The sequence below is a fragment of the Nannobrachium achirus genome (genome assembly GCF_963921795.1).
Source record: "Nannobrachium achirus genome assembly, chromosome: 13".
Lineage (NCBI taxonomy): Eukaryota > Metazoa > Chordata > Actinopteri > Myctophiformes > Myctophidae > Nannobrachium > Nannobrachium achirus.
Genome location: NC_137833.1, coordinates 6,449,094 through 6,471,831, shown reverse-complemented (window position 1 = coordinate 6,471,831; position 22,738 = coordinate 6,449,094). Strand labels below are relative to the sequence as shown.

Genomic DNA, 22,738 nt, shown 5'->3' with positions numbered 1-22,738 from the left:
TTTGAATACAAAATGACGTAGGAGCCCACCGGATCAAACGGCCCGTTTGGTAAACGAAGACCAGGCTTTCCCCCAGCGGAAAGACTGGTGATGCGAGGTTACATATCCGGTACCACTTAAACCCTCCATTGGTAAAACGTACTTATAATACACGTACTTGATACAGTCTTTTTTTCACTCTCTAGCAAATCTCTTTGCCAAAAAATAGACTGCGACGCGTTGTGAGCTTGTAGATCTGCTATTTTTTGGCAAATGTTCCGCCCCAGGATAACGGATGTTAGGGATATTTTGATTATCGCGATAATATCGTAAAATCACGATTTCTGTGGTCACAATAATGGTGATATGAAATGTTCACATCGTCCCATCCCTCGTCTCTCCTCTCATTCTCTGCTCAGCGATACGGTGGACTCGTGAAAAACCCCAGAGGACGTGGATGTTTATAATAAGCTAATTTAATATGGAAATGTCAGTGCTGGGCGTTCTGGGAGCGAGGCCAGGTGTAATGTAAGCTATATCCTCCACATGCCCTCATGCTGGAGGCCAGTCAGGTGCCCTGGTAGAAAGCCACGGTTTGAGGACGCTCCAAAATCCAAATGCCATCGGACCCCCAACTCTGGCAGGGGTGGGCGACCCATGCCAGATCTCAAGGTCCATCATTTATTGGGCAATTACAGTGCCAATGTGCTGCAGTTGTCTCGCGTAGCCAACCTACAGTATATCACTGTGTGGACTGTGGATATGAGTCTGGTACTTCTATATGGAAGGTTTTTTTTTCCAAGGGGTGTGTTAAGAGTGTTAACCCTAACCCAACTCTTCGGGGTGAGGAAATGGATTCACAATTGAGCGGGGCCAGACCCAAATCCCCCTTGGGCAATTCTGTTTTGCACTGGCAGATAAGTCTGATTCCAGGCTAGTGCTAAAGCACATCCATTAAGCCGGCCCTGACTGGAGGCCAGATTGATGATGCTTGCTGGGTGGTCATTTCAGAGGGTTACCTTGGGACCACGGTGAGGTCTTCACCTCCCGTCCAGGCCGGCCTCAGGAGGTCACCCAGAGGGTCCACGCAGTCTGGGACCTCCAGGAGGACCACCCAGGGAGAGAACATGGAGCTCACCAAGCACAGCGTCTGTGAGACCCAGCCAGGGCAGAGGAGGAACATTTAAGAGGTTACAACAACATAATAATTAACCAACCGAAGCCGTATTTCATACTTGAATCGTATTGTGCATCGTACGACGGCATGGCTGTAGCTACTAGGGGTGTAACGATACATTTTAACAACGATACGATACGCATCAAGATACATGGTTGACGATACGATACATGGACGATATTGGTTCATTCATGGTGATACGATACGATTCGATTCAATGATTTAAAATCGATATAGTAACTAGCAAAGAAATTAAATCTGTGTGGGGCGCCCGCTGGCCTAGTGGTCAAGGCGCATACCACATACTAGGCTATGATGCCTGCTGGCGTCGCCGGTTCGATTCCCGATCCGGACGACCTTTGCCACATGTCATTCCCCATCTCTCTCCCCATTTCCTGTCAGTCTACTGTCCTATCAAATAAAGGCATAAAAAGCCCAAAAACAGATCTAAAAAAAAAAAAAAATCTGTGTGAAACATGTCAATAGTGCAGGTTTTATAAGGGAAATATCTATTATTATGGATATAAATAAGTAAACACTGTGATTCTCTAGCAAATACATGGACATTATCAAAACGCGACGCGTTTTGAGCTTGTAGATCGGCTATTTTTGCTTCTTTTGAATGACATACCGGTACTAGAATGACAAAATCGGACGTAGACACGTAGCAATATGCACTGTGGCCCTCTGGAGAGAGTGTGGCAATATAGTGGCCCTTTCCATCATCAAAGTTGCCCACCCCTGTGTTAAAACAACAGGATAAAACCGGGCCTATACAGTATATGACGGTGTCATCACGCAAAGAATGTAAATGAAACTAAGGCGAAGAGGTGAAGCGTTCACTTTGCTCCCTCAGTAACACGTGTAATTGCATCTTTACTGGAACAGAAAGCTTCTCTTTACTTCAGCGTTGCAGGGCAGGGGCGTCAACTGGGTTTGGCAGGGGTATGCAGCTGCCATACCCTGGGTCCAGGGGGGAAAGTAAAAGTAAAAATAACTACAAATGCAAAATTTTACAAAATGGTCACTTTAACAAGGTATTATAATTATATTCTCCACACTTGTATTCTCCCCATCTTGACAAAATGGTAGCCTATATTCCCAGGTTCCGCAGGTCAGCTGCACAGGTGCAATTCATTATTGTTAATTGTGACACGTTTACTAACATGACAAGTTTAACTGCACTTGAACAACCTTCCAGGCTGCCATATCCAGCCCAAGAAACCGTAGAAACAGGGGGAAAAAAATAGAATGTACTTCTTAAAATAAATGCCTGTTGCTAAGGTATGGTATGGAAAAAGCTAAGGTATGGCAACATGACTAAGACACCAGTCATGTTGCCATACCTTAGATTTTTCTGAACTGACGCCGCTGGTTGCAGGGCAGGCCACAGTCAGTCCTCGTAAAAGGCTTTTATATTTCTCATAATCTTGGCCTCGTGAAACCGTAAACTGCTAATTGCAGCGTTATAAAAATACCAAAAGCGTAATGCATGATGTGGATCCTATGATATAATCAGTATAGGAAAGAAATAATAAAAAAATAAGCGAACGTCCACATACATTACGTAGGTAATGCATATCAAATATTCTAGCAGGAGAATCTTCCTACTGAGAGGGTCTTCAACAGGGGGTCCGCCTCAGAGTTACTGCAGGGGGTCCTCCAAATCTTAGTGTGATAGAAAAAAAAAACTCTTTTTTTATATTAACCACTTGAACCCTATCTAGCGTCCATATTCTGAGAACTTTAGCCAAAAATAGCCGATCTACAAGCTCACAAGTAGATCGGCTATTTTCGGCAAAGAGGTTTGGTGTCGAGGGGAAAAAGAGCAGACTAAGTACAGAGTGAAAGGTCAAGTTTATTAAGTATTGACGGTTCAAGTGGTTAAATATCTGAAAACACAAGTTGGCGTGAATCCAAAATACACTGACGATTGTGCTGTCAAACAATGAAACTATATGGAATCTATGAACAGGTTGTGGGGGTCCCTGCTTCATCTCTCTCTCAACTAAGGGGTCCTTGGCCTGAAAACGTTGAAGACCCCTCCCTGTCCTACTGTATCCTTGTACAGAATTAACATAACTAAGTCAGTCCTCATCCGTTTTTACCCGCAGCAGGTTGACCAATCTATATGAAAGTCAGCTAAATATAATATGATTTTAGTAAATTAATCCACAGTTAATTTAATCAAAATGTATCTAAGCAGGCTGCGATGCCATCGTAATGTCTGATTTATACTTAGCTGCATGCCCAAAATAGCAGATCTACAAGCTCACAACGTGTCGCGCCGCCACACGTTGTGAGCTTGTAGTGACACCCACACACATAAAACGCCTTGTTTTTCAGTTCTCCTGGATCTCTTCTCCGCTAGTGCCTCTTTAACATTTTAGTTTAGTTTTTATTTGTTGAGGAACTTGTCAGTATATTATGTAGTCATAGTCATCATAGCTTAGTTTGTATTTACTTCCTCAGTGAAAAAGGTAGTGGACGAACATTTCTCGTCATAGTTTTATTCGACAAAGTCAACACTACGTTGCAGTCAGGTGGAAACAGCATGTCCAAAACATTTAAGGAAAACAACATTAGGGGATTCCAAGATGGCGCCAGAGGGAGCGGTTGTGTAGAAGGAGAGCTCCCAGACAAGGCCTATTTTATCCCCTTAAATTGCGCATTTTTTTTTGAAGTTTAAACGTGAAAATGTCAGGGGATGAACGTGCGAGTAGGAGCAAATCAACTCAAAGACTGGAAAATGTAGACAAACAGACGACAGGAAGAAAACGCAACGACAACATGGAGGCTGGGGGGGAACCCATGCAAAGCCTGCAAGCCAGCATGCTAGCAATACACGCCGACATAAAAGCCATCAGGACCGACGTGAAACAAGAGCTGGACAGCTTCAGAACCTCGATGAAGAATGACATGGCAGGTCTCAGAGATGATGTTAATTCTAAATTAAATAAACTAGTCTCCGACCTGAAGGAGACGGCGAGGAACGTCGAGGAGGCCGAGCAACGGGTTTCGAACATGGAGGAATGGAGCACCGAAGCTAAGGAGGTATTGTGCATACTTGCACAAGGGCAGGAGAAACTAAAATCAAGGCTAATAAGTTACGAACAACATTCCAGAAGGGCCAATCTGAGACTGTATTCTGTTCCAGAAGATGTTTGTGAACCAAGCAAACTGATGGAATTTATTAATAATTTCATTAAGAAAGAATTGGCTCTTGACATGGAACTCGGCATACAGCGTTGTCACCGATCCCTCGCCCCCAAACCACCACCAGATGCTAACCCACGTTCAATCGTGATGAACTTTCTGGACGAGAGAACAAAAGAATTGGTGCGTACCACGGCATGGAAGAAGAAAACTGTTCTTCTAAACGGGAAAAGGGTGTTTTTTGACAATGACTGGCCGCAAGAAATACAAAAGAAAAGAATGGCCTATGCTCCGATCCGTCAGGCTCTTCAAAAGAAAGGAATTGCCTTCCATACACCCCCACCAGCAAAAATACGTGTGTTTTACGAAGGAGCTGGGCGAGCCACCGGCCCCAGCGTCACCTACAACAGCGTGGAGGAGGCGAGGTTGGACCTGAAGAGGAGAGGGCTCGCTAGCGACGAGGAGACCGCCGCCGCCGCCGGGGGCACGGCCGCCGCCGAGGATCGGCCACCCGCGGCAGCGGATGATGTTGCGGCTCGCCTGGAGAGGATGAAGGAAATGTCCTGGATGAAAGTAGGGAAGAAAAACTCCGGCGGCCGTCGAGCACGACTGGAGAGAGCCCGACAGAAGCTCCAGGAATTCCGCCGCAATCCAGACCCCCCACCGACATCTACAGAAACCATCACGCAAGAAGCTAACTAAAGAATATCTTTCTGACAATGAAGATCATCAATCTGGTAAGACCAATCCATACTGCACACTAATGGACAAAGTACAACATTGATAAATACCAACAAAAACGGACAGTAAGACTCTGGACTTTCATATATGTATGTATATATGTATATTTTTATATGTATATATGTGCATATTTATTTTTTATTTTATTTTTCTTGTTGTTGTCGCCGTAAGGCCAAAAGGCAGGTCACTTTTATTTTAATTTTTAATTTTATTTATTTATTCTCTCCGTCAGGCCAATAGGCATGTTATTATTTTTTGTATTATTACTTTAATTTTCAACTTTTACTTTACAAAGACGGTTAGGAATATTACCTGAATAGGTATCAATGTCTTTCGGAGGTAATAGTTTTGGTTAATACCCGGTAACTAAATATCAGTGTAACTTCGAGTGGATCCATTAGACTTAGGCCTAGCTGATGAATAGTTGCTATTATAACTTGGATCCTCATATATGAAGGTATGGGTGTTTTTGTATGTTCTTATATATATATGTATATTATTTGTTTGTTTATGTTTTATTTTTTTACAACTACTGTCTCCGTCAGGCCTAAAGGCAGATCATTTTTATTTTTAGGGGATTTTTTTGATGTTTTTGTTTTACTCTATCAGGCTAAAAGGCTAAATACTATTTTTTGAATATTACTCCAAGCTAATTTTTCTCAATTTACAAAGACTGTCTAGAATAGTACCTACTTAAAGGTCAATATCTTTTCGAGGTGACGGTCTAGAATAGATTAACACAGAGTGAAAAAAAAAAAATCACCTAGAGTAGACTAACGGGCCTACCTGATGAATAACTATCATCATAAATTAACCTTTGGGTTTGACATTAACGGACAGTAGGAACTTGGGTTACTTTTGCTTTATTTGGTTTAGATTTAAGCCTGATGATTAAATATCAGCGCCATTTTGAGGTGTCCTTAAGGGACAGTTGGATTTGGGATTATTCGTGTTCTACTAGAAGAGTTTAGGTTTATACCTGATGATCAAATATCAGTGTCTTTTTGAGTTGATATTGACCCTGACAGTTTAAAATATTACAGGCCCTCTGTCTGGGAAACAAGAGCTCCACCTAGTGTCATGTGCATTGAAGTACGGGAACGGGAACCCCCCAGAAACTTTGCACAAGAGAGGCCCTCTACAAAATTGAGGTTTTCCTTTCTCCACGAGGTACTATTTAAAGAAGTATCCTCAACTTTGGAATTCTCTATCTTTGATTGTTTATTTTTCATTTTAACTATGTTTAATGTATATAACTTAAGGTCTACTTGGGATTACAGTGAAAATGTTTTCAGTTTATTTTTTACTACAATAGCAAACACATGCTACAGCAGGAATATAGGATAATTACACTCAATGTTAACGGGCTACAGAACCCAATTAAGAGAGGTAAACTAATAGCCAAGATGAAAAGGGAAAACCAACAAATAATCTTTTGGCAGGAAACGCATATGGCACGAGGTGAACATGAAAAACTGAAAAAAATGGGATTCAAAAATACGTTCTACTCATCTTACGATAAGGGACATGCAAGGGGTGTTGCAATACTTATTTCAAATAAGGTGGTATTTCAGCCCACTACTCAAATTGTTGATAAAGAGGGACGATACGTCCTGGTAAAGGGGACCCTTGATTCCAAGGAAGTGACACTACTTAATGTTTATAGGCCGCCAGGCCCAGATAAGCTACTAATTAAGAAGATATTTGGGTTGATTACTACTGAGGTCTCAGGCATACTTATTGTGGCAGGAGATTGGAATATTCAGTTAACGGTTCGAGATTCCTCAAATCCACAAAAGAAATTAAACTCAGAATCACTGTATGTCAAAAAGCTACTTAATGAGACAGGAATGTTTGACGTGTGGAGGGACCTTAACCCAACAGGAAAACAATTCAGTTTTTTTTCACACCCCCACCGTGTCCACAGTAGGCTTGATTATTATTTTATGCTTAATACGGAGAGGCATAGGATTATAGACTGTAAAATAGGGGTTAAAGATGTGTCTGACCACGCAGGAGTATGCCTGAGACTTCATTTGGATGTTCGTCCTAAAAACACAGTTTGGAGGCTTAATACAAGTCTCCTAAACGACCCACAATGTCAAGAATATGTTACGAAGGAAATAAGTGACTATCTAGAATTTAATAATACAGAGGAAATAACTCCAAGTGTTTTATGGGATGCAGGAAAAGCTGTGTGGAGGGGAAAGTTAATAATGTGGTCAACTAAACAGAAAAAATTACAACGACAGAGAATTACCGAATTAACAAATAAATTGGAAAGTTTAGAACAACAACATGTGAACTCAAATAACCACCAATTAACAGAACAAATAAATACAACAAAACGAAAACTAAACGAAATACTTGACAAAAAGGTGGAAGTCAAACTGAAATATATTAAACAAAGATATTATGAAAATGGGCCTAGAGCCAAAAAAATGTTGGCATGGAAACTACGGAAACAACAGAATGAAAGATCAATCTTTAAAATTAGGGACCCTGATACTAATAACTTTAGTTACACCACTGAAGAAATACATCAATCCTTTGAAAAATACTATACAAAGCTATACACCCAACCTGAAGCAGCAGAACCAGCACTTGTACAAAACTTTTTGGATTCCCTGGACTTGCCATCAATAGGAGAATCACAAAATAAACTTTTAACAAAAGACATTACAACAACAGAGATTGAGGAAGCTATATCGAACTTGAAAACAAATAAAATGTCTGGAGATGATGGCTTTCCGGCCGAATGGTATAAAAAGTTCAGTGAACCACTGACACCTTTACTAAAAGAATGTTTTAACCACGTTCTCCAGGGCGGAGAGACACCTGTTTCTTGGAGACAAGCTATAATATCGGTGATCCCGAAACCAGGCAAGGACAGAAAGGAATGTAGCTCCTATAGACCTATCTCTGTCTTGAATATAGACTATAGACTATTCGCCTCAGTAATGGCAAGACGACTAGAAGACATCCTTCCAACTTTAATTGATCCGTGCCAATGTGGTTTCATAAAAAATAGACAGACACAGGACAATATCAGACGTGCTCTGTTCTTATTAGACAAGATGAGCAAAAGCAATGAAAAGTCATTAGCAATTAGCCTTGACGCGGAAAAAGCCTTTGATGCCTGTCGTTGGGAATTCTTATACCTGGTATTGCAACGCCTTGGCTTTGACGAAAAGATTATAACATGTTTTAAGACACTATACTATCAGCCAACTGCCCGAATTAAAGTAAACGGCAGCTTATCCGGTGTAGTCAAGCTGGAGAGAGGTTGCCGCCAAGGTTGTAATTTAAGCCCCGCCCTATTTGCGCTATTCATAGAAGCCCTTGCGCAATCAATAAGGGAAGATACATCCATATCAGGAATTTCACTTTAAGGCAGAGAACATAAGATATGCCTGTTCGCGGATGACGTGTTGGTGACACTCTCTGACCCAGAGACTAGTTTGCCAAGACTCATGTCACGTCTTGAAACATATGGTACATACTCTGGGTACAAACTAAATATAGACAAAACACAAGTCCTCTCTTTTAACTACTCACCACACAAGAGCGTGCGTAAGAAATACGACTTTAAATGGAATATGGAAGTTATCAGATATTTGGGGATTAATATACCTAAAAATCTGTCTAATATTTACCAAGAAAATTATGACTCAATCACAAAAGATATACAAGCTGACTTGGATAGATGGGTTCCATTGGTATTAGGTTTGTGTGACAGAGTAGAAACCATAAAAATGAATGTCTTGCCAAGGTTGCTATTCTTGTTTCAATCTTTACCTATAGACATACCAAAGAAACAATTTGATAATTGGAACCGTATGATCTCCAGGTTTATTTGGAGGGGTTGTAAACCTAGGGTACGTTTCAAAACACTACAACTACCGAAAGATGAGGGGGGCTTATCTCTACCCTGCTTGGAAGGCTACTATAAGGCGGCTCAATTGAGATATCTAGTCTGCTGGTGTAATGACGAATACGAGGCCAGGTGGAAGGATATAGAATTAGATCAACTGGATGTCCCACTTCAAGCCGTTTTGGCTGATAAAACCCTCATGAAAATGCATGCAAAAGAACTAGGCGATTGGACAAAGGTCCCCCTAAACATCTGGTTTAAGGAATGTAAAAGGCAAAACATAGAAAGAGAGTTAAGGCTTTTGAAGTGGGTGGCATACGATAGAGACTTCGCACCAGCACGGCTAGATTATAAATTCAAACAGTGGATCCGGTACGGTATTACAACATACAACTCGATCTCATCTACTAAAGGTATGAAAGATTTTCAATATCTAATTGATAAACACAACTTAGGAAAACAAGATCGTTACAGATATTTTCAAATGAGACATCATTACGACAAAAATATAAAAACTGAGAAGGTTGAATCAGATCTCATCAATATTCTCATTGATGCCTACAAGGGCAACACCACCAAAAAGTTAATATCAAGAATCTACTCGAGTATACAGACGGCAGGGAATCACTCCACCCTTTATGTCAAAACTAAGTGGGAAAAAGAGGCAGGTATAACTTTGGAGGAGGACGATTGGTTGAATATATGTAATGTAATGTCCACCACCTCTAGCTCTGGCATTTGGAGAGAGTTTTCATGGAAAAATATGATTAGATTCTTTATTACTCCAAGAAGAAAATGTGTACAGAATGGTACTCCGGAATCTGGGGTCTGTTGGAGGAAATGTAATAATACAATGGCTGACCACTTCCACGTATTCTGGGATTGCCCAATAATCCTAACATACTGGCAAGAGATCATATCCGATATCAACACAATAATGGGATTTGAGACGGAATGTAACTTCACCAACATTTACTTGTGTAATATACCAACCGATCTCAGCACAGCAGACAAATACCTCCTCAAAATATTATTGGTAGCCGGTAAGAAGGCAATAACCCGAAAATGGTTAGACAAAGAACCACCAAAAAGGGAAGAGTGGACAGCCATTGTACGAAGCATTTATGAAATGGAAAAACTTACTTTTTCTGTAAGGCTGTGCTTGGAGAAGTTTTATAAATACTGGCTTAAATGGATACTTTACATGAAAATGGATATTCTGGATATTCTGTGAGACAATCTGTGTACCTGAGTGTGTTATATTTCTACCCCTGTCATGTTTTTAGTTTATTCCCTTGTACATCTCATATCTACCCAACTTTTTTTGTTTTATTTTACTATTCCACCGTTGTTTCTGGAGACCTGTCCAGCATGTTGCTGGGACGGGGAATGTGACGTTGGAAAGTCTGTTAACAGGCACACCAGATCTGTAGTTTCTGGAGGATCAGAATGAGGACTTTATAACGGACTGAAGTTGTGATGGAATAAGACCTCTCACACATGGACTGTATGAACCGTAACATAACGAGTGTTTAAAAATTGTTGCATTGTAATTTTTTATTTTCTGTATCACTGCTGCCCAAGTTGACCTGTTTACTATATACAAAAATAAAAAAAACAAAGTTTAAAAAAAAAAAAAGGAAAACAACATTATAACAGGCAGGGTAGGTGTAAATGCGTGCATGGACTACTGCTTATAGAAGATTGAGCCTCAATCTTCTCAATCATTGAGGTGGCGTGGAGTTGTCTGATATATCCCACGTCTTTATGCACTGCAGCTAAGATGTTTTTTCAACACACAGTAATCATGGAGAAGATACTCACGCTGTTCTGCCGTCCTGGAGAGAAGCACCAGGACCCTGCCATGGAGAGACTGACCTCTGGGAACTCTGGGGAACCAACAACACACATGGACAAAACCTGATCACAACTAGGAAGATGCAGTTGCCGTGATGCGAGTCACGAGGGAAAGATTATTCACTAATAAATGAATGGCCAATTGGCCATATTTGGAGATCTCTGTGTCAGTCCTTGTCCCTTGTATGCCCATATATGGATATCTCTGTGTCAGACCTTGTCCCTTTAAAGCCAATATGAGATCCCTGATATCATCAGTATTAAGCCCATGATGTCAGACATCTGTGATGTCAGTCATTTCCATATTTGGGAAAGGTTTATTATTAATTAAAGATAGATTTAAATTAAGTAAAACATGTGAGTACTTGTTCCACCGCTGAGCGAGCGTAGGAGGCGTACCTTTAAAATACAAGGCGGTGAGGAGCTCTGAGGTTGCCAGGTCCACCAGGTACAAGCCATCGGAGCTTCCAATCCACAGGCAGCTGTTTCTCCTGCAGGAGGAACCCATGGGGAAAGCAAAATTATTTTTTAATTAAAACAGCAGATCTACCTTCACAGCGAGATGTCCTACGACAACGTACAGTTAGGGCTGTCACGATATGACATTTTACAAGACGATTAATTGTCACTCAAATAATTGCGATTAACGATTTAATTGTGTTTTTGTCGTTGATAATTACATTTCTGTTCGGCTTTTAGGCTTTGAAGTTGCACATGGTAGATATGACACATAACCTCAATATACAAAGAATTTACTGACATATTTGACAACTTTCTGGAAATAGCCGAGCTTGTAGATCTGCTATTTCCACTATTTCTATAAATGTATGTAAATGTATGAACATTTTTCAACATTCACGATTATGACGATTATGACAAAATATTTGCGATTATGTCAAATAATATGCGATTAGACGATTATGTAATAATTGTGACAGCCCTACGTACAGTATAAAGATCAGGTTCATGTGGGTTAAGCCATTTAGACTGAGAACGCAAATCTGTGTGACTTTAGATTTGAACCACTTTAAACATTATATTATGCTTTAGCTATTGAAAAATAGCAGATATACAAACTCACAGCCCGGCACTCTGCTGCGAGCTTGTAGATCTGCTATTTTTGAAAGAACTTGACAACTTTAGCAAGTCTTTGAATATATTGACCCGATTCTACAATATTGTCTTCTAAATCCTTCTTCTTTTTGAAAAACTCATCATCAGTGGTTCTCAAAAACCTTTTCAGGTCAAGGACCCCCAGAATTATAGTGTATGTATTTGGCCGCTGACCCCATCTCAAAATATGTTGTTCCCCCAGAAGCAAAGATTTGAGTTAAAAAGTTTAGCTTTAAAAGAATATATATTCAAAGATTTGCACTCATTTCACGATTTTTTCAAAAATAGCAGATATATATACAAGCTAACAGCGTGGCACTCGGTGCCGCGCTGTGAGCTTGTATACCTGCTTGTAGACCTGCTGGTTAAAGTGGTTACGTCATGAAACAGATGAGTTCCCGCTCTTGATGGGTTAAAAAGGAGGACTTGGCTTCAAAACACATCTTGAAAAATTGCCTTGGCTTTCTAGGATCTCCTTTTAGTAGACCTTGTACCAGTGATTTGTGCTGACATAAAACTGTACTTTTTTCTAATGCAAACTTCTAATAAATTCTTCAATCAATCAATCAATGGAGAGGCCTGCTCCAAGCGGTGCACACACCATGGGACCTGGAGCTCTGGTCCAAGGCTGAATTTTCCCTTCACTTAAAACAGTGTAAATCATCGTAAGGCTTTACACACAGGACAAAGATGGAAACCGCTGCCACCTCTCACTGCCATGCAAAGATGGCGGGGTTAGCTGAGGTGAGGAGAGGTTTGGAGCAGTGAGGAGTAGGGATGGAGCTTGTACATTCGTATTGATAATGAGCACCTTATCGATCCTGCTTATTGAGCCAGGCTTTTATCCAGCCCACTATTGAGCGTTTTATAATATTTTGTGGAAAGATGTGACATCATGTGAGACGACAAATTCTGAACAGAACTGGTATCTTTTTTTATTGGCCAGTTGTTGTGACTGAGTTTGTGGCTGACCATCATCTATAAAGATGACAATTGACAAAAAAGTATCATTAAATATCATTAAAACAATCATTCGTTAGTGTGCAATAAGTGTAAAATGGCTTTATATATTATGAATAGTACTGTAATAATTTATTGATCACCTCTTGTCTTGATTATTTAAACATGACGTCATGGGTCGCTATGCTCGATAACAGGCTTGATAAGCCCAAAGCTTATTGATACCGGGTTCTAAATACATTTGTTATCGTGTTTGTAGCTGACCCTTGTTTCAAGCTCCATCCCTAGTTGTGTGTACTGTAGACGGCGCCAATTCCTCCTAACATAATAAACCAGGGTCACAGATAGAGATAATTCCTCCTAACATAATAAACCAGGGTCACAGATAGAGATAATTCCTCCTATCATAATAAACCAGGGTCACAAATAGAGATAATTCCTCCTAACATAATAAACCAGGGTCACAGATAGAGATAATTCCTCCTATCATAATAAAGGGTCACAGAAAGAGATAATTCCTCCTATCATAATAAACCAAGGTCACAGATAATTCCTCCTATCATAATAAACCAGGGTCACAGATAGAGATAATTCCTCCTATCATAATAAACCAAGGTCACAGATGAGAGATAATTCCTCCTATCATAATAAAGGTCACAGATAGAGATAATTCCTCCTATCATAATAAACCACAGATAGAGATAATTCCTCCTATCATAATAAAGGTCACAGATAGAGATAATTCCTCCTATCATAATAAACCAGGGTCAGAGATAGAGATAATTCCTCCTAACATAATAAACCAAGGTCACAGAATAGAGATAATTCCTCCTATCATAATAAACCAAGGTCACAGATTGAGATAATTCCTCCTATCATAATAAACCAAGGTCACAGATAAAAGATAATTCCTCCTATCATAATAAACCGGGGTCACAGATAGAGATAATTCCTCCTATCATAATAAACCAAGGTCACAGATAGAGATAATTCCTCCTATCATAATAAACCAAGGTCACAGATAGAGATAATTCCATCCATCCATCCATCCATCTTCAACCGCTTATCCGGAATCGGGTCGCGGGGGTAACAGCTCCAACTTAGACCTCCAGATTTCCTTATCCTGCGCAACTTCCTCCACTCCCTCTGGGAGTATACCGAGGCGTTCCCAGGCCAGTCTGGAGATATAATCTCTCCATCTGGTCTTTGGTCTGCCACGGGGTCTCCTCCCAGTGGGACGTGCATCGAGGACCTTCCTAGGAAGGCGCTCGGGGGGCATCCGTACTAGATGCCCGAACCACCTAAGCTGACTCCTTTCCAAGTGAAGGAGCAGCGGTTCTACTCCAAGTCTCTCTCGGGTGATTGAACTTCTCACCCTATCTCTAAGGGAGATACCAGCCACCCTTCTGAGAAAACTCATTTCGGCCGCTTGTACCCGAGACCTTATACTTTCGGTCATGACCCACACTTCATGACCATAGGTGAGAGTGGGAACGAAGATTGCTCGAAAGACAGAGAGCTTTGCCTTACGGCTCAACTCTTTTTAATTCCTCCTATCATAATAAACCAGGGTCACAGATAGAGATAATTCCTCCTATCATAATAAACCAAGGTCACATATAGAGATAATTCCTCCTATCATAATAAACCAAGGTCACATATAGAGATAATTCCTCCTATCATAATAAACCAAGGTCACATATAGAGATAATTCCTCCTATCATAATAAACCAAGGTCACATATAGAGATAATTCCTCCTATCATAATAAACCGGTCACAGATAGAGATAATTCCTCCTATCATAATAAAGGTCACAGATAGAGATAATTCCTCCTATCATAATAAACCAAGGTCACATATAGAGATAATTCCTCCTATCATAATAAACCAAGGTCACAGATAGAGATAATTCCTCCTATCATAATAAACCAGGGTCACAGATTGGGGTCTGAAACAAGTGGAAAGCTGTGCTTTACGAGTTGCTCCTTAAGCTGGCAGCGTCAAATGTTTTGACAGCCTGAAGTAGTTAATGCCACCACGGTTTCCTCCCAAATGCTGTGGAAACACGCAACACCCATTAAGCTGTACTAATAAAGACGTGTGCCTTTAAAACGGCTGCCAGACTTATAGGTGACCGCATGACACTCCTGCAGCTATAGAACAGCAGACATTATAACCATATGTATTATGACAACTTTAAAATAGGATTTCTGATTTATTTTTTATTTTATTTTTTCAGACCAATTTTGCCTTGCTGCTGTGGCTGTGCCAAATAAAACAGACAACAAACGACATAACAGTTTTAGTTTGGAGAAGTCACAATGAATGGCAGTTGCACCACAAGAACAATATTATGTTTAGAATGTGTTCAGCTGCATATAGGTATTATTCAATAAGACGAAAAGCCCAACCTGTTTGTCTCCATGTCTCCAGTGTCAGTCAGCGAGTTGCAGAAGGCCATTCTGAGAACAGGTTTTGAAGTCTCCACCATATCACTATTAGTCTGTTCTTCTTGCATGGTTCCTATAGAGGGGACACATTTATACAGTGGGTTACACCAGTGGTTCTCAACGTGTGGTTCGGGACCCCCACAGGGGGCCCCAAATTATTTTGAGGGGTCCCCAGATGTTTAGCTAAATGTTAACATTGTTTTCTCACTCAACGGTAAACAGACCAACATAAAGTACATACAGTGTATACAGGGTATCTGCACATTTCTAAAGTGACAATTTAAGGACTTTAAAGACCTTTTTAGTACCTCTGGTCAAACATTGGTAAAATTGAAAAATATTAGAGGCAGAAATTGTGAAAATAGCAGATCTACATGCTCACAACGCCTCCGTGTTACACAAAATGTAATGTCTCAACTCTTAGTGCTCGTCGGGGTGGGGGGTCCTCAGTTAAAATATAATTATTTTGAGGGTCGCGGCCTGAAAAGGTTGAGAACCACTGAGTTACACCAGTGTAGAATCATATCAATGTAGGAAGAGGGCCAGAGGGTGGCGCTATGGCATAACGGAACAATGGAATTAATTTGACTGATAAGGGCTGAAGAACTGTCATCAATCATCAACCACTAATGACTTGTGGAACTTGTTTATTACTCTGACACACCTGTAGTAACACCAGCTGCCCTGTTGGCGGCAGTGTCGCGCTGCCTCTCGTGTCTCTTCTGCATCTTGTGAAGGTCCATTCTGGTTACCATGGTAACCAAGTGGTCATCGGGGAGAGAGAAGCACCACACCTGAAACACAACGTTCATGATTTGTGTTAAAAAGGTTCACTCTCTAGTAGGGATGTTCCCAGCGGTTCATTTCACTGACATGCGCACGACATTTTTGAAACCGAATCTTCGAATATCCGAAAATTAATTAATTAATTCATTCATTCATTCATTCATTCATTAATGTACAGTACCTTGCAATCCATATCGACCAGTTTCCTGACACAGATCCCACGCTTCCCACAGCTATCACTGGTGTCCACTAGGGGCAGTATTGCGCCATGTAAAACTTTTCCTTTCTATATCCTATAGTATGTTCTGTTGGTCTGTCTTTCAATGTTATGTATATGAGATACTGAAGTGGTCTTCAATTAATCAAACTGTTTCCCAAACACTTTTCATGTTTGGGTGTGTCAAGACACATATGGGTCCCATTCTTCATGCAGAAATTAAATAAAATAAATTGCATGAATTAGAAAACATTTTTAAGAAGTAGTGAAATTAACCGATCTGAATGTGTGGGTCATGGACACATTTTTATGGGTCCCTTCATTTTTTTGTTTAATACACTTTGGTTTGGTCTATTTTTTATGATAATATTCTAAATCTACAAAATTAACTAGTAACTAAAGTTTTACAATAGTGAAAACTTTAGTTAATAGTGGAGTAACTAAAAGTTTAGTGGAGTAAAACATTTAAAATGTTTGCCTCTGACTGTACTTAAGTATTTCCAATTACTTTTACTCCACTAATGAACAAATACCTTAAAATTGAAATGAACACCCAAAACGTAGCACATTTAACACAGTAACAGATTTGTTTTTGGGCTTTTTATGCCTTTATTCGATAGGACAGTAGACTGACAGGAAATGAGGAGAGAGATGGGGAATGACATGTGGCAAAGGTCGTCCGGATCGGGAATCGAACCGACGACTCCAGCAAGCATCATAGCCTAGTATGTGGCATGCGGGGCCTTTGCGGGCGCCCCACAAAGTTGTTCTTTAATAGAATATAACCAAATTGTATTTACAAACCGAATAGTGGGGGCAGCCCCGTTTAATCGAATATCCGGATATTCACGCACACATCCCTACTCTCTAGTTTCCAATGTTTGTTTTTGAAGGTACTCTGTAGCTGGAAGACTTCAGCCTACCGTTCTGATTAGAGCTTTTGTTTTTTCACTTTTGAGTTTCTGTTTTTGTGTATTAAACATAGTTTAGTCTCTGTATCGGAGCTTTTTGAGGGTTCTCGACCCTCAACCACCAGCACCCCCTGGTGTCCCTATGTAGGTAATGATCTTGATTCAAATGCTGAATACATAACCAACTAGAAGAAGTGCTCTTCCGAGCACAGGTCTCCACCAGCCACGTGTCCTGGTGGTGCTATAATAGGCCAATGTAAAAAGGGTGGCATGTGTTCCTCACCAATCTTAGACCTTCCATGGCGCCACCATGAGGCTGATTTGAACATTTTGTAGAGTAATTTCTTCCTTGGCCATTACAATTGCACGCTGTGTTTGATTTGAGGCATTTTGTTCGAAATGGATCAATCCTGTAAAGTTTGGAGGCCAATCTTAGTCAATCAGGATTGAATATTTAATACGGGACAGATCCGTCTTGATCATATGACTGTAGAGATACTGTGTACTGATTTGTGTTAATTTTTCGACAAAATCTGTAGTAGTGTACAGAAATGTGTTTTGCCAACATTGGCCTCAAGGTGGCGCTAGAACAGGGCCATTTGAAAAATGTGGGGCAGAGGTTCTGAATTGGCATCCAGGGAGTGTGTGCTCATTTTGACAGCGACCGGGCCAACGGCGCCGGAGATTAGCTGTACACAAACTCGGAGGACGGACGGACGCACAGACGGACGCACGCACGGACGGACAGGGGCGAAAACATACTCTCCCCCTGCCTTGTGGAGACAATAATCAGGACATACATTTTAGCCACAAGGGGGCAGCAGCCACAGTGTGTTCATTCATCAAGTAACTCACCTGTCCTTCAGAAGAGCCAGTGACGAGCTGTCTGCTGTCCTCCAGGAAACACACACTGAGCAATGGAGACGCTGTGACACACACACACACACGCACACACGCACACACGCACACACACACACACACACACACACACACACACACATTCTTTTCTCTTGCACTAGAGCAGTTGGGGTCACAGCAGTGCAGAGAGCTCTGTCCCTAGCGCACTACTGAAGTCTTTTGAACTTGTACTGATTGCCTGCTTTAGGCATTTATTTTTAGGCATTGTAAGTTTGTGGTTTTATATTTTGTAAATTATGTATATTTTTCTCAACTTTACATTTTTCAAATTTATTTTTGAAATACAACTTGCAAGGAAGAAAATGATCCTGCATTTTTGTAACTATGGTTTGTCTGGTTCTGTGCACCTGGCCCTCATCCAAACAAACGTATTTCCAAGGACCACACGTGATGTTGGCGAATCATTGTGCATAGCGCACACTGCGCACCTGCTCAGGTCGACAAAACTATAAACAACTAGAAATACTGTTCCTACGAAACAGTGTGGGCTCGCATGGAACACCGTGGGCACAAAGATCTACCCTTTGGCTGCTCCTCATTGGCTAAGGGCCCTGCCTTTGTACTGTCGGTACAAAGGCAGTGTCTTACGTCATGTAGAGGAGAACTTGACTGATAGATTACATCATTTTGAGGAGAACTTGATAGATAAATAATGAAGAAAGAAATATATAGCTATATCTTTATTACAAAAAGATATCATCTCCACAACCTCAGTCAGCGGTGGTGTAAAGTAAATAAGTGCATTTACTACTCAACTTGAGTATTTACAATTTCCAATACTAGTTACTTTGTAGATGGAGATGCCGTACAACACAACAGACAATGTCCAGGCCTGCTGAGCCACGATCACCATTCGTGGTGGCCGGTATGTGGGGCAGCTGGTCATCACGTGTCTTGTAGTGGATCCCCAACATTCGCAGCAGCAGCAAAACTAACACCGGTGAAATGTGAACCTGCCGACGCTCCGTCCCCCCCGTGGGTGAAATGCTAACCTGCGTCCCCTATATATGTGCGGGGACGGGGATGTGAATAGAGATCGGTGCCATAGCATTGGTCCGAAATGTCATTGTTCCTAAATGGTAAATGGTAAATGGTAAATGGTGCATTTATATAGCGCTTTTATCCAAAGCGCTTTACAGAGATTGTGCATTACATTCACCCATTCACGCACACATTCATACACCGGTGGCGGAGGAAACCATGCAAGGCACCAACCAGCTCACCGGGAGCAATGTGGGGTTCAGAGTCTTGCCCAAGGACCCTTCGACATTAACTCAGGGGGAGACCGGATTCGAACTGGGAACCCTTCGTGCTCTAATAACGGTTTCTCTACCCCTGAGCTACATCCCAATAGTCAGAATCTGGTGATGTTAACCTGGCGAAAAATACTATGCCTAAACCTAACCTCAGTAAAACTTCGGTCTAATGAAATGTAGGACTAATGAGATTTATGACTTATGGGCAGTCCCCATAGATTGCTGTTCTACTGCCTTCCACTGGTCCCTCCATCTTGCCTTCACCCAGGAAGCCTTGGCGTCAGGCTGGTTGCTCCTGCACCTGCGCCTCCTCCTCCTTCTCCTCCTGCTCCTGCTCCTGGTCTTGCTCTGTTGCCGCCGCCACCGTGTCCACGCAGCATGGACAATCAGCATCCTCTAATCCTTCTAATCCTGCTTCATCTTTTTCTTCTTTGCACACGGTACTCATTTCCTGATCCTGTTTTCTCCTGATGGAGGCCTGGTTATTGTGAACCTCCTTGATGTGCATCAGGTGTCTCGAGAGATCAAAACACCTCTTAGTAAAGTCTTCGTTTAAGTGTCTACTTTTGACCAGCTCGTCGTTCATTCGTCTCAGTTCGTTCTTGAGCGCGGTTTCTTTCTGGTAGCTTTCAGTGAGCAACATCCTGTAGTCATCTTTCAACACCTTTTCCTTTTTAAGCCATTCCTTCAGTCGCTTCTCCCATTGTTTTTGTCTCTCGGCCATAGCCTCCTGGAATGTCCTCATATCTTCGTCCCTCTTAGAAACGGACTCTTTGAGGCCGGTGATCTCTGTGTCCCTCGCCGAAAGAGTCTCTTTGAGGCAAGTGTTTTCTTCCTCCTTCTTAGACAGAGCCTCTTTGAGCTCGGCGTTCTCCTCCTCCTTCTTAGACAGACTGTCTTTGAGGTCGGCAACTTCTGCATGGAGGGCAGTGTTTTCCTCTTCCTTCTCGGCCAGACTTGCTTCGAGGTCGCTGATCTCTTCCTCCTTCTCAGCCAAAGTCTGTTGGGCGACTTTGAGGGCCGCTTTGTCTTTCTCCAAGAGTTGAATCTTTTGATCTGCAACGTGTAACTCTTGATCCAATTGTGTCTTCAGCTTTTCCAGCTGTGCTTTAAATGTATTTTTCAATTCAATTTCTCTTTCTGCACTTCTCTCCTTCATGTCATCTAACTGAACTTCCCCTTCATGCCTTGTTTCATCTAACTGACCCTCCAGTTCAGTTATCGTTCCTTTCATACTACTTATAACTTCTCTCTTATCTTCGAGTTTACTATCAGCGATTTGTTGCTGATCTCTCATGTCCTCTAGTTGTGTTTCCTTCTTATCCACCATGTCCTTTGCATCAGACAATTCATCTAACAGTTGTTGTATCTCCTCATTCCAGACTGCGGGCTCTCCAACCTCATCTTTAATTTCTCTTTTCACAAGCCTCATCTGCATTGCAGGCTTCTCTTGTTTCTCCTTATACTCTGGCTCTGCTGCCTTCTCTCGTGTCTCTTTTGTCGCTTTTGTCTTTTTTGTTTCTCCTTTGGTTTCCACTGCTGACTCCTCTGTGGGGCTCTGGTCATCTGAGACCTTGTTGTCCTCAGTTTCCGGGACCTTTATCGACGGTGGTTGCTCGCTGTCATCTCTTTTTGGAGGCGTCTTCCGAACCGGGCAAGGAAGTCTGGGGGGCCTGAGAGACAAGCTCGACAAGATTCGAAGCAGCCGCTGATTTTCCTCGTCTATACGGCAGACTTCTTCTTTGGTAAAGGAGTAGTTTTTTCTTACTCCCAGAGTACTCCCAGCTTTCACACCTGAAGAGGAATCCATCGCTTGCCTTTTGTGGTCTGGAGGACGGAAGTCATCATTGGTAAAAGAATAGTTTTTCCTGTGAGTACTCCCAACCTTGGCAGGGTCTATTATTGTCTTTTCACCGCAGTCTACACATCGGACTTCGTCAGTATTGGTTATGTCGTTTTTCTTGTGAGATTCTCCAACCTTCACACCTAAAAAGTATTCCATCATTTGCTCTATATTTCGTAAATGCTAAACTGCAGAATGTCTAAACTATGATATTATATTTTGTACATGAACTATATATAAACATTTAAACCCGGTCACCCTGTTTTATTCCTCTTGTAAAGATTATTCAACTTTCTGCTAGATGTCATTATATAGGCCTTGGGCGTGAAGTAACACAGACGCAGCACAAACCATTGCCCAAATATAGACTTCCAGGCAGATGTCCCTTTCTTTCACCATAATATGACTAAAACTAAATGAAATGTTATTCAAAAGACTATGACTAAAACTCAATCAAAATCTGCTGTCAAAATCAACACCTGTTGGAATCTCTGACATTGATTCCAGCCTGTGGTTAAAGGAGCTATAGTCAACTTTTTCTTGAAAAACGGATGCTAAAATATAAATTATGTTTAGAAAATATTTTATAAAAGAATAAGCTTCATATATGTGTTTCCATTTAAAAATTACCACAAAAAGCGTAAAATAATGATAACATAATCATTTTGGCCATTGTCAGACCGACACTTTGTTTACATTCTAGTCTATAGACTAGGATGTAAACAAAGTGTCGGCCCTACAATGGAAAAGTTGACTATAGCTCCTTTAATCAAATGTGTTTCCATTGTGCAATCAACACAATAGACACACACTGAATCAACACAATATACACACTGAGTAATGGAGATGCTATGCAACACATACACAACTAAACACTATATATGATAACCTTTAAGATAACCAGTAAGACGCCTAAAGGGCGAGGTATTGTACCCCAGGTACCCACATATGGAGCTCCATCTACTATATATTGAGATATGCTGTGAGACGCCAAACATGCTTACTCAGTTATTCGTTATGTGAAAGTCCTATGACATCTGACATCATACATACAAACCTTTTTATGCCCATTATATATGGAGATCCCTGTCTGCAAAACCAGCCACACAGATATGGGCTGTCTTGGCCATATATGGATTCTGTTAGTGTGGTATGTGGCCGATGTGACCTCCATATATGGGCATTCCCATATGAAGTCCAGTTAGATATAGGCTTAATATTGATGACATCAGGGATCTCCATATATGGGCATAAAAGGGATTATGTTAGTGTGGTTCCCCTGACATCACAGTGATGTCAGAGAGTCAAACTGAGCGTACACGGACGATGACAAAATGTGCCGTTTCTCATACTAAACTGCGACCTTCAGTCGCAATCAGTGAGCAGACCATTTATTTATCAATTTCTCTATTTGCTAAATTCAATATACGGCGTACAGCTTATCAAAGTCACATAGTGAGATTGGAACAGTGACATAAATGTGTTAACTTTATAAATAC

The 22,738-nt window shown here is 41.2% G+C and overlaps 1 protein-coding gene across 1 annotated transcript in view; it reads right to left on the bottom strand.

Moving 5' to 3' along the window:
* The window catches only part of wdr27 (WD repeat domain 27), a gene marked incomplete at both ends in the record, with an annotated part of 197,280 nt that overhangs the window by 162,560 nt on the left and 11,982 nt on the right, over nucleotides 1–22,738 (bottom strand). The window contains 7 exons of the mRNA XM_080740095.1: nucleotides 999–1,129; nucleotides 4,679–4,852; nucleotides 10,752–10,816; nucleotides 11,184–11,275; nucleotides 15,270–15,381; nucleotides 15,973–16,102; nucleotides 18,078–18,148. Of these exons, the coding sequence (XP_080596221.1) occupies nucleotides 999–1,129; nucleotides 4,679–4,852; nucleotides 10,752–10,816; nucleotides 11,184–11,275; nucleotides 15,270–15,381; nucleotides 15,973–16,102; nucleotides 18,078–18,148 (775 nt within the window). The remainder of the gene's footprint in view (nucleotides 1–998; nucleotides 1,130–4,678; nucleotides 4,853–10,751; nucleotides 10,817–11,183; nucleotides 11,276–15,269; nucleotides 15,382–15,972; nucleotides 16,103–18,077; nucleotides 18,149–22,738) is intronic.